At 66.6% G+C, this 11,969-nt stretch overlaps 2 protein-coding genes across 3 annotated transcripts; one reads left to right on the forward strand and one right to left on the reverse strand.

Moving 5' to 3' along the window:
• The first annotated feature begins 379 nt into the window (after nucleotides 1-379).
• Nucleotides 380-9,625, forward strand: CRLF1 (cytokine receptor like factor 1). 2 transcript variants are annotated; one of them, XM_058657888.1, is made up of 9 exons: nucleotides 380-714; nucleotides 5,214-5,495; nucleotides 5,654-5,783; nucleotides 5,895-6,064; nucleotides 7,128-7,285; nucleotides 7,375-7,543; nucleotides 8,778-8,965; nucleotides 9,057-9,104; nucleotides 9,326-9,625. In XM_058657888.1, the coding sequence occupies exons 1-9, from the start codon at nucleotides 594-596 to the stop codon at nucleotides 9,344-9,346; spliced, it is 1,287 nt and encodes a 428-aa protein (XP_058513871.1). In that variant the 5' UTR covers nucleotides 380-593; the 3' UTR covers nucleotides 9,347-9,625. The 2 variants fall into 2 exon arrangements, with proteins under 2 accessions (XP_058513871.1, XP_058513872.1); XM_058657889.1 differs by having other exon boundaries at nucleotides 382-714; nucleotides 9,062-9,104.
• Nucleotides 9,626-9,917: 292 nt separating this feature from the next.
• On the reverse strand, nucleotides 9,918-11,601 carry REX1BD (required for excision 1-B domain containing). The gene is made up of 5 exons (XM_004595778.2): nucleotides 11,519-11,601; nucleotides 11,342-11,424; nucleotides 11,028-11,232; nucleotides 10,671-10,750; nucleotides 9,918-10,138 (listed from the first exon to the last, which is right to left on the reverse strand). Exons 1-5 carry the CDS (start codon nucleotides 11,576-11,578, stop codon nucleotides 10,066-10,068), a joined length of 501 nt encoding a protein of 166 aa, XP_004595835.2. The 5' UTR covers nucleotides 11,579-11,601; the 3' UTR covers nucleotides 9,918-10,065.
• Nucleotides 11,602-11,969: the final 368 nt, after the last annotated feature.

Consider the following 11,969-nt stretch of genomic DNA (forward strand, 5'->3'; position numbering starts at 1 on the left):
AGCGGGGGCGGAGCCACCGCTGGGGTGGGGGGCCCAGATGGAGGGTTGCGGGGGTATAGGGAGTGGGGTGGGGACAGGGAGGAGCCCGGCAGGGTTGGGGGCCCGCAAGGGACACGGAAGGGGTGCTGGCTGAGACTGGCTGCTAGGGAAGAGGGTGGCTCACGGGATGGGGGGCGCCCGGTCCTGGATTGGGGGTGGGGTGCCTGGAGCTGGCAGAGTTGGGGAGAGACGTCCCCGAGCCGGGTAAGGGGCTCAGGGCGCGCGCAGTTGGCGCGCGGGGCGGAGGCCGGACGGGCGGGGCGCGCGGTGCCCGCGGGCGGTGGGGAGGCCGGTGCGGGGGCCCGTCGTCCCCCCCACCCCGGGGCCGGGCCGGGCCGGGCCGGGGGCGGGGCCGGGCGGGGCCAGCGGCGCATTAGCGCCTTGTCAATTCGGCTGCTCAGACTTGCTGCGGCCTCCGCGTCCGCGCCCAGCGACGTGCGGGGCGACCCGGCCCCGCGCCCTCCCGCACCCTCCCGCGCCCCGCGTGGCCGCCCTCCGTGGCCTCTCGCCCTTGCCGCCCGCCGCGCGCCCCCATTCCCGGCAGCGCCGGCCCCATGCCCGCCGGCCGCCCGGGCCCCGCCGCCCAATCCGCGCGGCGGCCGCCGCCGCCGCTGCTGCTGCTGCCCCTACTGTTACTTTGCGTCCTCGGGGCGCCGCGAGCCGGATCCGGAGCCCGTGAGTAACCCTGCGCCCCGCTCCCACCCATCCCGCTTCGGCTCCCACCCGAACCAAGGGCGGGCGCCCTGGGGGACAGCCGCGGGGCGGAGGGGGGGATAGAGAGGGGGCGTAGGCGCCACCTGGACGGCCCCGGGAACAAAGGAAGGCGCCCCGAGGGCCGCGCCCGGGGCGCCCTCACCTGCGGGACGCGCTGTGCCACAGTTTCCCCACTCTCGGGGAGTGAGGTCTCCAGCTTCCACCCCCCATACCCTTTCCACCTGGGCCGTTCCGGCTTAGGGCTCCCGGCCAGGCCCTCAGGGAGGGGCGGGGGGCTCTAGGCACCGCGGCCGGGGAACCCCTCTGCACGCCGGGACGCAGCAGGCGCACGGGTTCGCGTCCGCGGAGCCACGGGGCCGCGCGGGCCACTGCTCCCTGGCGGGGGACGCACGCGGTTGGTGGCGCGCAGGGTGCGGGCCCCGAGTGGGGCTCCCCCACCTCCTCCTGCCGGGCGGAGGGATGAGCCCCGCGGGGAGGGCGGAGCGGCTGGGGGCCCTCTCTGGCCGTCTGGCGCGCGGCCCGGGGTCCCCGGGGACGTGCCTCTCCGCGGGCCGGCGCCGCCGCCGCCGCCCTCCCCTTCTCCCTACTGCGGGACCCCCGCGCACGGGGAGTCCCCGCCATCATCGGCGCCTCTCAGAACCGTCCCTGGGCCACGGTGCGCCCGCGCTAAGAGAGTCCTGAGCGAGAGAGAAATCTTTGTGAGCGAGTGAGTGAGAACGAGCCGCAGCCCGCGTGTTCGCGGGGGCACCACGGACCCGGGACGTTTTGTGCGGAGGCTCCTGGCAGGGGGCTGGGGGGGGAACTGGGAGGGAAGCCCTTGGCTTTTCAGGGAAACTCCTGGGCCTCCAGCCCTCTTGGGCCCCCTGCCCGCAGCATACAAACAGACACACACAGCCCCCTCCCCGGCCTGGAGATTTGGTCTCTCCAACCAGGGACACACACACACACACTCACACAAAGGCACACACTGGCTTGTGGCCCATCACCCTCGCCCTCCGACGCGCGCGCACTGCGGCCCAGATGAGCGTTCGCACACCATGGCGGGCGCGCACACACATTCCAGCCCCAACAGACACACACACAGACACACACACATCCGTGGTCACACGCTCATTCTGCAAAGGGAGGCGACCCGCGGCGGGGGCGCACACGCGCGCACACACACACACACACGCAGCCTTAGCCTGGACCCGCGGGCAGGCAGCGGCTGTGCACAGCCAACTTGGCCCAGGAAGGTCAAAATACTGGGGAGGGGGCGGGGACCCCCATCGCTGGGGAAGTCCAGCTGGCCTGAGACCCTTGGGCTGGGGACAGGCTAAGCTCTTGATTTATGGGGGGTTTTCTCTGAGGGAAGGAGGGGATCCCTGGCACATCCCAAGCGCCCCCCCTTAGCTTGTAACCTTTGTTCCAATAACCTGGGTTAGGGCAGCCCCCGGGGTGAAAGTGGGCAAAGCCGGGCTGTTTTCCTTTAAGGAAAGTGAAATCAAATAAAAGATTCTCACACTTAGGCAATATGTTTCCACTTACATGTGTCTTAGCACCTGAGTGGCTTTGTAAGGTGTCTGCAGGTACAGCGGGCAGAAAAAGCAGGCGGGTCTGGCAGGAGAGTGGGGGACCCCCGTGGAGACCCCGGGATCCAGGTTCCCCTCCCCCACCCTACCCCCCCCCCCCGCCGGGCCCACAGGGAATCTCACACTTTTCCCTTTTAAAACACATGGTGTTGCCTTTTTTTTTTTTTTTTTTTCATAAAGGCTGTGGCTGGGGATTGGCAAAGAAGCGAAAGAAATAAAGTTTTAAAGGCCTGGGCTCCGTGGGAAGAAAAGCTGGGTGGTGGTGGGGAAGTAAATTGAAAGTCAGAGAGTATGGGGGGTACCCTCTGAACCCCAAGGCTTCCCAGCGGCTGCTGCTGCACCTGGCCCTGAGGGAGAGTCTGGGGCCCTATCTCCTACCCCCAACACACACACACACACACACACACACACACACCCCACTGTGCTGGGCCTATTGTTTCCCCTGGGGTGGTGAGGTGAGGGGGGGGAGAACCCCAGACTTGGGAGAAACTGCACAGTCCTACCGCCTTCCCCCACCCTTGAACTTATTCATGTCACTTCCTGCACCCGCCCCCTCCAGCAGGTACAAAGGTGGTCCCTGCTTTGGGGAGGACTCAGCTATTGGGATTGTACCAGCAGGAAAAGGAGGCATACCTGACCCCCTCTGGAGCTGACAGGGGCGTGGGGGGTGTGGGGGGGCGGCTGGCCTGTCCAGGCCCGCCTGGCCTTGCCGCTCCTCCCACCCACCCACCCACCCCTCCCCTCCACCACCCCCGGCCCCTGCTCAGCCCTGCCAGGGCAGCTGCAGCTGCCGGCAAAGTGGGACCATGCCAGCCCAGGCCCGGCTGGGCCGGGCTGGGCCGGGCCGGGTGTGGCAGAAGTTGCGGGGCAGTGTTGTGTTGTATCTCCAGCATTCTGCGTGGAGGAGGAGGGACACCTTCCACCCCCCAACCTCTGCCTGAAACCTCCTTGGCAGCTGGAGGGGCGTGACCCTTCCTGGGAGAGTTGAGAGAATATGGACCTGGGGTCTGGGCAGGCCTGGTGAGGGTGTGTGTGTGGGGGGGACGCCCAGGCAGGAAACAGCAGTGGGTGGGCCAGGGCAAAGACTGGCACGCCCCGGTTCATGCCAAAGGAATTCCAAATGAGCGGGCGGCTGGCTGCCTGAGACCTCCAGGGCGGCCCCCCTGGCCTCGTCTCCCCACCCCCTGCACCCTCCCACCCCACCCCACCCTGCTCCCGGGCTGCCCCCGCCCTCCGGGGCTCTGGCTCCTCTGCCCGCCCCTCCGGCTTCTTCGCACGGAGGCCGAGACCTCCAGCCAGCCCCGGGCCAATCCCCAAATGCAGCTCCGCTCCCAGGCTCCAAGACGACACCAGCCCTCCGGCCAAACTTGCCCCGGAAAATCGTCAAGGGCCGGCCCGAAAAACCCGTGTCCACCCCGCCCTGTCCTGCCCCGCCCCACCCCCAGCCTCCCCAGTCCGGGGCAGGGAGGGTCAGAGGAGGGCGGCTGGCCCGGCCGCTGGCACTGGCGGGGGGGGGGGGACGGGGGAGAGGAAAGCAGGCTCCCCCCTTCCCGGGGAGGGAGGGGGACGGCTTGGATCACCCTGTCCTTGGCTGACGTCCCTGAAGGCCCCTCTGGCGACCGCCTGGGGAGTCCTTTTGCAAAGCACATCTAACCACGACCCTGACCCCCTCCCAGGGGTGGCTCTGCAATCTCGCCTCCCCCTCCCCCGTTTCACCTCTTCTGCCCCAGGATCTTTGCACTTACACACACACACACACACCCCATCTGCCTGAATGAACCAGTGAGTGAATAACTATCTTAGGTGGGAGGGCCTGGAAGCTTGGGGTTCCCCTATGAGCAGAAAAAGAGGGGGTGGGGACGTCTGAATCTGGGGCTACCTGGGTTGGCAGGTCCCACACTACCAACCTTCAGGTTCCCTCACATGTACCCCCCCCCACACACACACCTTGGGGCTGCCACCACCACACCCACTTCCCAGGTTGGAAAACTGAGGTGATTCAACCTTGTATGTCTGCCGCCCCACCTCATGGAGTGGGCTCCTTTTTAGGTTCGGGTCTCCTGTAATCAGGGAAGCCCAGGGCTGCTGCCCCATTGGCCAAGAGCCGGGGAACAGCCACTAGCCGCAGGTGGTCACTCTGTCCACCACACAACCCAGCTGAGAAAATGCCTGCCCAGTACAGGGGCCTCAAAATACAGAGAATTTTTTGTATGCATTTCACAGAGGGGGAAAATTGAGTCCTTCGGAACCAGAACCGGCTGCCTCCCCACCTCATGGAGTGGGACATCAGAAACCCATAAATAGCCAGGCCTCTGCCCCGCCCACTCCACCTGCTGTCCTTTGATTGGTCAAAGCCAATGTTGCAGGCTGAGGCTTAGCCTGGTGGTTCTTTGGAAGATTTATTTATGTTCATGGAAAGGCAAGAGACAAAAATCTTCCATCGACTGGTTCACTCCCCAAGTGGCTACAGCGGCCATTGCTGAGCCGATCCGCAACCAGGAGCCAGGAGCTTCTTCCAGGTCTCCCAGGCGGTGCAGGGTCCCAAGGCTTTGGGCCGTCCTCGACTGCTTTCCCAGGCCACAGGCAGGGAGCTGGATGGGAAGTGGAGCAGCCGGGATTAGAACCTGTGCTCAGATGGGCTTGCAGTGTTGCGGTGTTGTGAGGTGATGGCTGTGCTGACATGCCACCTCCCTGTGGCTTTCTTGTCACCTGTGTGTAAATGGGGACAGTGGCACACAGGGCTGCTCAGGGCTGCCGTGGGCCCTTGCAGGGCCCGGCCTGCTGGGGTGTGTGTGTGTGTGTGTGTTCTGGGGCGGTGCGTGGCTCAGAAGGGCAGCCCCCTCCTCTTGCCCTCAAAGCCTGATTGGGGGTCTCCATTTTTGACCCCAGACACAGCTGTGATCAGCCCCCAGGACCCCACCCTGCTCATCGGCTCCTCCCTGCAGGCCACGTGCTCCGTGCACGGGGACTCCCCGGGGGCCACGGCCGAAGGCCTTTACTGGACGCTCAACGGACGCCGCCTGCCGCCCGAGCTCTCACGGGTCCTGAACATCTCCACCCTAGCCCTGGCCTTGGCCAACCTCAACGGCTCCAGGCAGCAGTCGGGGGACAACCTGGTGTGTCACGCCCGCGACGGTAGCATCCTGGCTGGCTCCTGCCTCTACGTGGGCCGTAAGTGAGGCTGGGCAGCCGGGCGTGCCTGCCGCGGCACAGGGGCAGGGCCATGGCGGGTAGGAGAGTGTGCCCTTGTGCCCTTAGCTTCCTCCGGCGGCTGCTCCTGCCATCTCAGCCTCCTGCACCCCGTGTCCTCCGTCCTCTCCTTCCCCCAGTGCCTCCCGAGAAACCATTCAACATCAGCTGCTGGTCCAAGAACATGAAAGACTTGACATGCCGCTGGACGCCCGGCGCCCACGGCGAAACGTTCTTGCACACAAACTACTCCCTCAAGTACAAGCTGAGGTGGGCGGTGACGGAGCCGGCGGGCGGCCGTGGGGGCAGGGTGACCGGCCCCGGCCCCAGGAGCCCTGCCATCATCCCACCCCCGCCCGCCTCTCCGCCGGTCCCCCACAGGTGGTACGGGCAGGACAACACTTGTGAGGACTACCACTCGGTGGGGCCCCACTCCTGTTACATCCCCAAGGACCTGGCCCTGTTTACGCCCTACGAGATCTGGGTGGAAGCCACCAACCGCCTGGGCTCGGCCCGATCTGACGTGCTCACTTTAGACATTCTGGATGTGGGTGAGAGCCGCCCCCACCCCTGCTCGTGGCCTTGGCACGTCGGCTGTTCCTCGCCCCCCACACTGCCCCACATGGGGGGTAGGGTCCCCGTCTGCCCTCAGGAGTGCCTCTCACCCTGCAAACGATGCCTGTCCCCCCCCCCAGTAGCCCCCTTGGTGCATGGGCTGTTCCCCCACACCGCTACCCCGTCCGGGATGGGGGTTAGGGTCCCTCTGCAGAAGGCGCCTGCTCCAGCCCCCAGCCGCCCATCTTTCTCCTCCTCCTCTGGGTCTTCCAGGGGTGCTAGGTGGCGGGAGGGGGAGGGCGAGGAGGCGCCCCAGGAAACCTGGGCCTAGAACTGCTCTGTGTGTGTGTGTGTGTGTGTGTGTGTGTGTGTGTGTGTGTGTGTGTATGCACGCAGAGCAGCAGGCAGGAAATAGACTAAGTACGGCAGAATTGGGCTTAATCTAATTAGGGCGTTTCTTAGCCCCAAGCAGGCCTGGGCCTTAACCCTTTCAGCACCTCCCGCAGGCCTCAGGGGGTAAGAGGCCGGCCCAGCTGTGCTGCCCTGGGCTCCCAGCTCTCCCCACCACCACCACCACCTCCCCAAATCCCCAACCCAGCGTCTGCTTCCTCTGCCCTGTGGCCCCCGACCCCCCTCTGGGGGCGTTGCAGGAGGAAGAGGAGGGGCGCTGGAGGAAGGCTGGGGTGTCCCAGGGGTCGGCAGCTGTGGGCGGGGCAGGAGCCCCCGCTAATTCCATTAGCCAGGCAGTATCTGCTTCTCTCCCAGCGTCTGAGTGTCACAGATAATAATGTTGATAACAGCTCACATTAATTGGGTGCTTCCGGAACATTCCAGCAGTGTAATCCATGTGCGTGCGGCGCCAATCCCGGGGGGCCAGGGAGGTGCGGGCGGCCAGCCACGCGCCCTAGGAACCCCACCTCCACCGTGTGTGTGTGTGTGTGTGTGTGTGTGCGCGCGCGCGCGCAGGGACGGTGGAGTGGGGGAAACCTTGAACCCGGGCAGGCCCAGGCTGCCGCAGGTGGGGGAGAGGTGACGGCGACCCCCGTCCCACCCCCGCAGTGACCACAGACCCCCCGGCCGACGTGCACGTGAGCCGCGTGGGGGGGCTGGAAGACCAGCTGAGCGTGCGCTGGGTCTCGCCGCCCGCCCTAAAGGATTTCCTCTTCCAAGCCAAGTACCAGATCCGCTACCGCGTGGAAGATAGCGTGGACTGGAAGGTGCGGGGGGCGCCCCCGATCTGCCCTGCTGGACTCCGGCCCCCGCCACCCCACCGTGACCTTGACCCCTCGCCCCTCGCCCCCACCAGGTGGTTGATGACGTCAGTAACCAGACCTCCTGTCGCCTGGCCGGCCTGAAACCCGGCACGGTGTACTTCGTGCAAGTCCGCTGCAACCCGTTTGGCATCTATGGCTCCAAGAAGGCGGGGATCTGGAGCGAGTGGAGTCACCCCACGGCCGCCTCCACCCCGCGCACGGGTCAGCACCCCCGCGCCTCCCAGCGGCCCCCGGGGCAGGTGGGGTGGTGTGGGCTTGGGGAAGGGTCAGTGGCCACGAGGGTACCGCTTCCATCCCCTTGCAGAGACGTTGAACAGCGAGTGTGCACCCCAGCAAACCCTATACCTCCAGGAAAGTTAGCAAAGCGCGAGGTCTTGGGGTCCCCACCCACGGGCCCTGGGCTGACCCCAGCCCGGGCAGCACCCTTGGGGTGGGAGGGGTTAACCCCCATGGTGATGGACCTGCTCCAGGCAGGTGTGTGTGTGCGTGTGTGTGTGGCGCGCGTCCCCTCCCCTGTCCCCTGGGTGTTTGTGGGGTGCAGGAGCTCAGGCCCCCCAGCCCTGCAGGGAAGGGCGTGAACCCCAGCTTCCAGGCCCGCTCCACAGCCCCCAGGCTAGGCCCCTTGCAAGGTTCTGGGCCGGCGGGGAGCGCGCACGCGGGGTCGGGAGGGGCCCCGAGCCTTGGCCCCGACTCGTGCCCAGCACCTGCGATTCTTGCACAAGAGCCAGCAGGCAGGCGTCCGCCGGGGGTGTGGGGGGAGCAGCTGGGGAGGGGGGCCGCTGAGGCCGGCAGGGACAGCCGGGGGCTGGGGGCCGTGCCAGGGCCTGTCAGCGGGTCTCCAGCTTTATTTATGACGTGAGGTCGATGTCCTTATCCGCCGGCCTGTTTGGGGGCTGGCGGGGCCAAGCGGCCTCCCACCTGGTCCTTCCCCTTGTGTGCTCCGGGCAGGCTCTCCGAGCTGCTTGGGGGTCGTTGTGGGGGTGTGTGTGTAGGGGGGCGGTGGGGAGGGACTGTCCCCAGAGGAGCCAGTCCTGGCCTGTGTTTCTCTGGCCCTCTCTCCTGGGTCCCTGCCTTCCGTGGTCACTTTGGCTTGGTCCCCCAGGGCCTCCTTCCCCTCCACCCCCACCCCGCCCCACGCATTTCCACTTGTACCTGGCTCAAACCACAGCACTTGGGGGATGTGGAAGAGGAAGGGGGGCCCCCTTTCCTCCTTCCCGCCTCCCCAGGGGCGCAGCGGAGCCAGGAACGGCGCAGCTGGGCTGTGGTGCAGGGCCCGCAGGACGGGATAGGATGCGTCCAGGGGGAATTGGGGTGGGGTGGGGGCCCCCCAAAAGCCCTGCTTCCCTCGCCTGCCTGCGCGCGCCCTCTGCCGGACGCGCCGTGACGCTGCCGCTTCTTCTTCCTCCTCCTCCTCCTCTCTGCAACCCCGGAGCAGAGCGGCCGGGCCCGGGCGGCGGCGCGTGCGAGCCCCGGGGAGGCGAGCCGAGCTCGGGCCCGGTACGGCGCGAGCTGAAGCAGTTCCTGGGCTGGCTGAAGAAGCATGCATACTGTTCCAACCTCAGCTTCCGACTGTACGACCAGTGGCGGGCTTGGATGCAGAAATCACACAAGACCCGCAACCAGGTAGGAAGGAGGGGGGACCCCTGCGGAGCGTGCGGGGTGCTGCGGGAGGCAGCCCCTCCTCCCCACGACATCGCGACCTTCTTTTTCCAAGCACAGGACGAGGGCGTCCTGTCCTCGGGCCGACGGGGCGCGCCGAGAGGTAAGGAGGGGACCCCTCCCGGCTGGGGTCGGGGGTGTATTTGGAACCAGACATGCTGCCCGATTCACGGTGCCTTTTTAGCTACCAGTGAGCGCCTACTGCATACCGGCCAGAGGACACCCCTGGGCGAGGCCACTGATCAGGGGAGGGGAGGGGTGAGGGAGCAAGGCTGGGGCACCCACCCCGCCGGGCTGAGTGTGGCTTCCTTGATGTGCCCACAGGTCTTGCCAGATAAGCTCTAGGGGCCAAAGAGAGAGCCATGTCTCCTGCTTTGCAGAGGAGACACCCCCTCTGCACCCCAAGCCTGGTGGGGGGCCACCTCTGCACCCCCACTTCAGGCCGCCGAAAGAAGCAAAAGCTGGGCCAGGTGCTCTGAGTCGTGTCCCCCGCCATGAGAGCCCACAGCCTTGAGTGCACCCCCAGTGTGAAGTTGGGGTGTGTGTGTGTGGCCTGGAATAGCCTGCAGGGGTTTGGGGGGGGGTGGGAAGCTGAAAAGCAGGTCCCCCCAGGGCCCCTTCTCCAGAAGACTGTAAATAAATAAGCTCTGTGGGAGTCCTGTCTGTGGAGGTGCCTGCGTTGGGGGCCAGCCGGAACCTGGGGGTGGGGGGCAGGCGTGGACATGGCGAAGGCTTTCCGGGATTCGAACTTGTACTTCTCAGAATTTCACACTTCTTGGGACCTGCCTCTGTGTGGGGGAGGGAAGTGGGATGGATGGGCAGGGCTGAGTCTTGTGGCAGCCCGCTCCCCCCCCCCCCCGGCCAGGCACACAGGACCCCTCCCTCTTGCCCCAGCACTGGCAGACAGACAGGGTACCACGGCTGCAGAGTCCTTTACTAACGGAGGTGGACGGGGCTGGAGCAAGGTCAGCCGTCCAGCCGGACATGACCCCAGCCAGCTGGCTGGCGGTCAAGGGCCTCCTCATTTCCCAGCTGTCCCTCGGCGCGTCCCCGGGGAGCCACCTTCACTCGGCTGCTTCGGCATCAAACCTGAGGTCTTGGAGGACCTCGCTGATGGCTTCCATGGTTTTAATTACCCTACAAGAGCGGATGGGAGCTATAAATGCAAGCCAGATGGGGCGAATTAGCTGCGCAGCAGCCGAGGAGGGGGGCTGTGCCGGGCCCCAGGGCCTTTCCTGCCCGGTGCTGAGGAGCTGTAACTGGGTGTTGCAAAGAGGGGTGCCCCTGGGCGGGCAGCAGGCGGCTCCCCCTCCTCCTCAGGTTGCTGGGTGGGGTGTGGTAGGTGGCTGGTGTAGGGGGGCGAAGGAAGCAAATGCGACTGGAAAATGCTGAGTGTGTGTGGGAGGGGTGGCTGGGTTTGAGGACAGGAAGTAGCAGGCGTGTGTGTGGGAGCCTGGGGGAACTTGTCTTCACTTGGGTACAATTAGCGCTTGTCCAAGGGGTCCCCCAGCAGGCGCGCTGGGGCCACCTGGCGGGCGCACCGCTGACCAGTGCATCCCCGGGGATGCCAGCTCGCCCCGCCTCCCATTCCTGGGGTGCACAGGGCTGGGGCAGGTGCCTGAGGTGGGGGTGGGGAGTGAGTTGCAGGTGTGAATCACAAAAGGCTCACTTCATTTTCAGCTGCTCCATCTGGCCTGCGTCGTCTGGCCCGGACAGCTCGGGTGTCCCCATCAGCTGCAGCAAGGCCACCTGGTGGGGTCAAGGGCGAGCGGGAGAGGGAGGGGGATAGAGGTGACCCTGAGGGGGTGCAGCTACGGGGGGCCGGTGCTTTGCGTGGACGTGGTCTGAGTGTCCGACCTCAGGTGGGTATGCGGGGGCAGTGACATGCCGCAGATGGAGGGTGCTAGGGGGAGGCGGATGGCGCACTGTGGGCTAGAATGGGGTGGGCGTCGACCACGATCCCCCCCCCCAGGCCGCCGCGCAGTGGGGACCCCCACCCCACCCCCCTGTCTGGTCGCGGCCTCACCGAGGTCAGGCGCGTCTGCTCCAGCTGCTGCAGGCTGCGCACGTGGCCGGCGAGCAGCGGCTGCGCGCGGGGCCCCGCCAGCTCTGCTTCCACGGCCAGCACCTCCCTGGAGGCGGCGGCGAAGGCCTGGGTCACCTCGTGCACTGCGCTCCGGTAGCTGGCGAAGTCGGGGGGCGGCCCGCTGCGCAGGTACTGGCGGTGGGCTCTGCGGCGGCGAGGGGGAGGGAGCCTGAGGCCGCACGTCCCCGGCCTGCCCACCTCCAGGCTCTAGCCGGCCAGCTGGGGCGCGCCCCCCGGCCCCCGACCCCACTCACTCCTCCAGGCGGCGGAAGGCCTGTGCGCGCTCAGCCTGCAGCTGGTGGATGCGCTGCACCAGCGTGCTGATCGGGGCTTCCTTCTGCGGGGCGGGCGTAGGCGGTGGTAAGGGGAGGCCAGGGCCGCAGCCTCGGGTCCGGGGCGCCCCGCACCCCCAGCTCGGGGCCCGCGCTCACCCAAGGCCACGCGGGGTCCTGGCGCTCCGGGGCTCCGGCTCCGGCCCCGGCGGTGATCATGACTGCGCAGCCCGGCGCGCGGCTCGGGGAGCAGGCCGCGTGCGGCGCCCTCTGCAGGCGCGGAGGCCTGCGCACACCGGCCGGGACGCGCGGGGCCTGGAGGGGAGACGCCCCGCCGCGACACCGACTTCATCTCATTCTCACATGCTGTCTTTACTCAACGGGTCTATTGGTTAAAGCACTCCCTTGCACGCACTGGCTCTTATCTCACAGCCCACAAGCTCCCCTTCTCCCAAATCTCATGTCCCAATAAAAATAATTAAAAAAAAAACTATTTACTTTTGTCTCAAAGTTAGATACACAGAAAATCTTCCATCCGATGATTCAGTCCCCAAGTGATCACAATGGCCAGAGCTGAGCACATCTGGAACCAGGAGCTTCCCTCGGGTCT

This window comes from Ochotona princeps, chromosome 33, assembly GCF_030435755.1.
Source record: "Ochotona princeps isolate mOchPri1 chromosome 33, mOchPri1.hap1, whole genome shotgun sequence".
In the NCBI taxonomy this organism is placed as follows: domain Eukaryota; kingdom Metazoa; phylum Chordata; class Mammalia; order Lagomorpha; family Ochotonidae; genus Ochotona; species Ochotona princeps.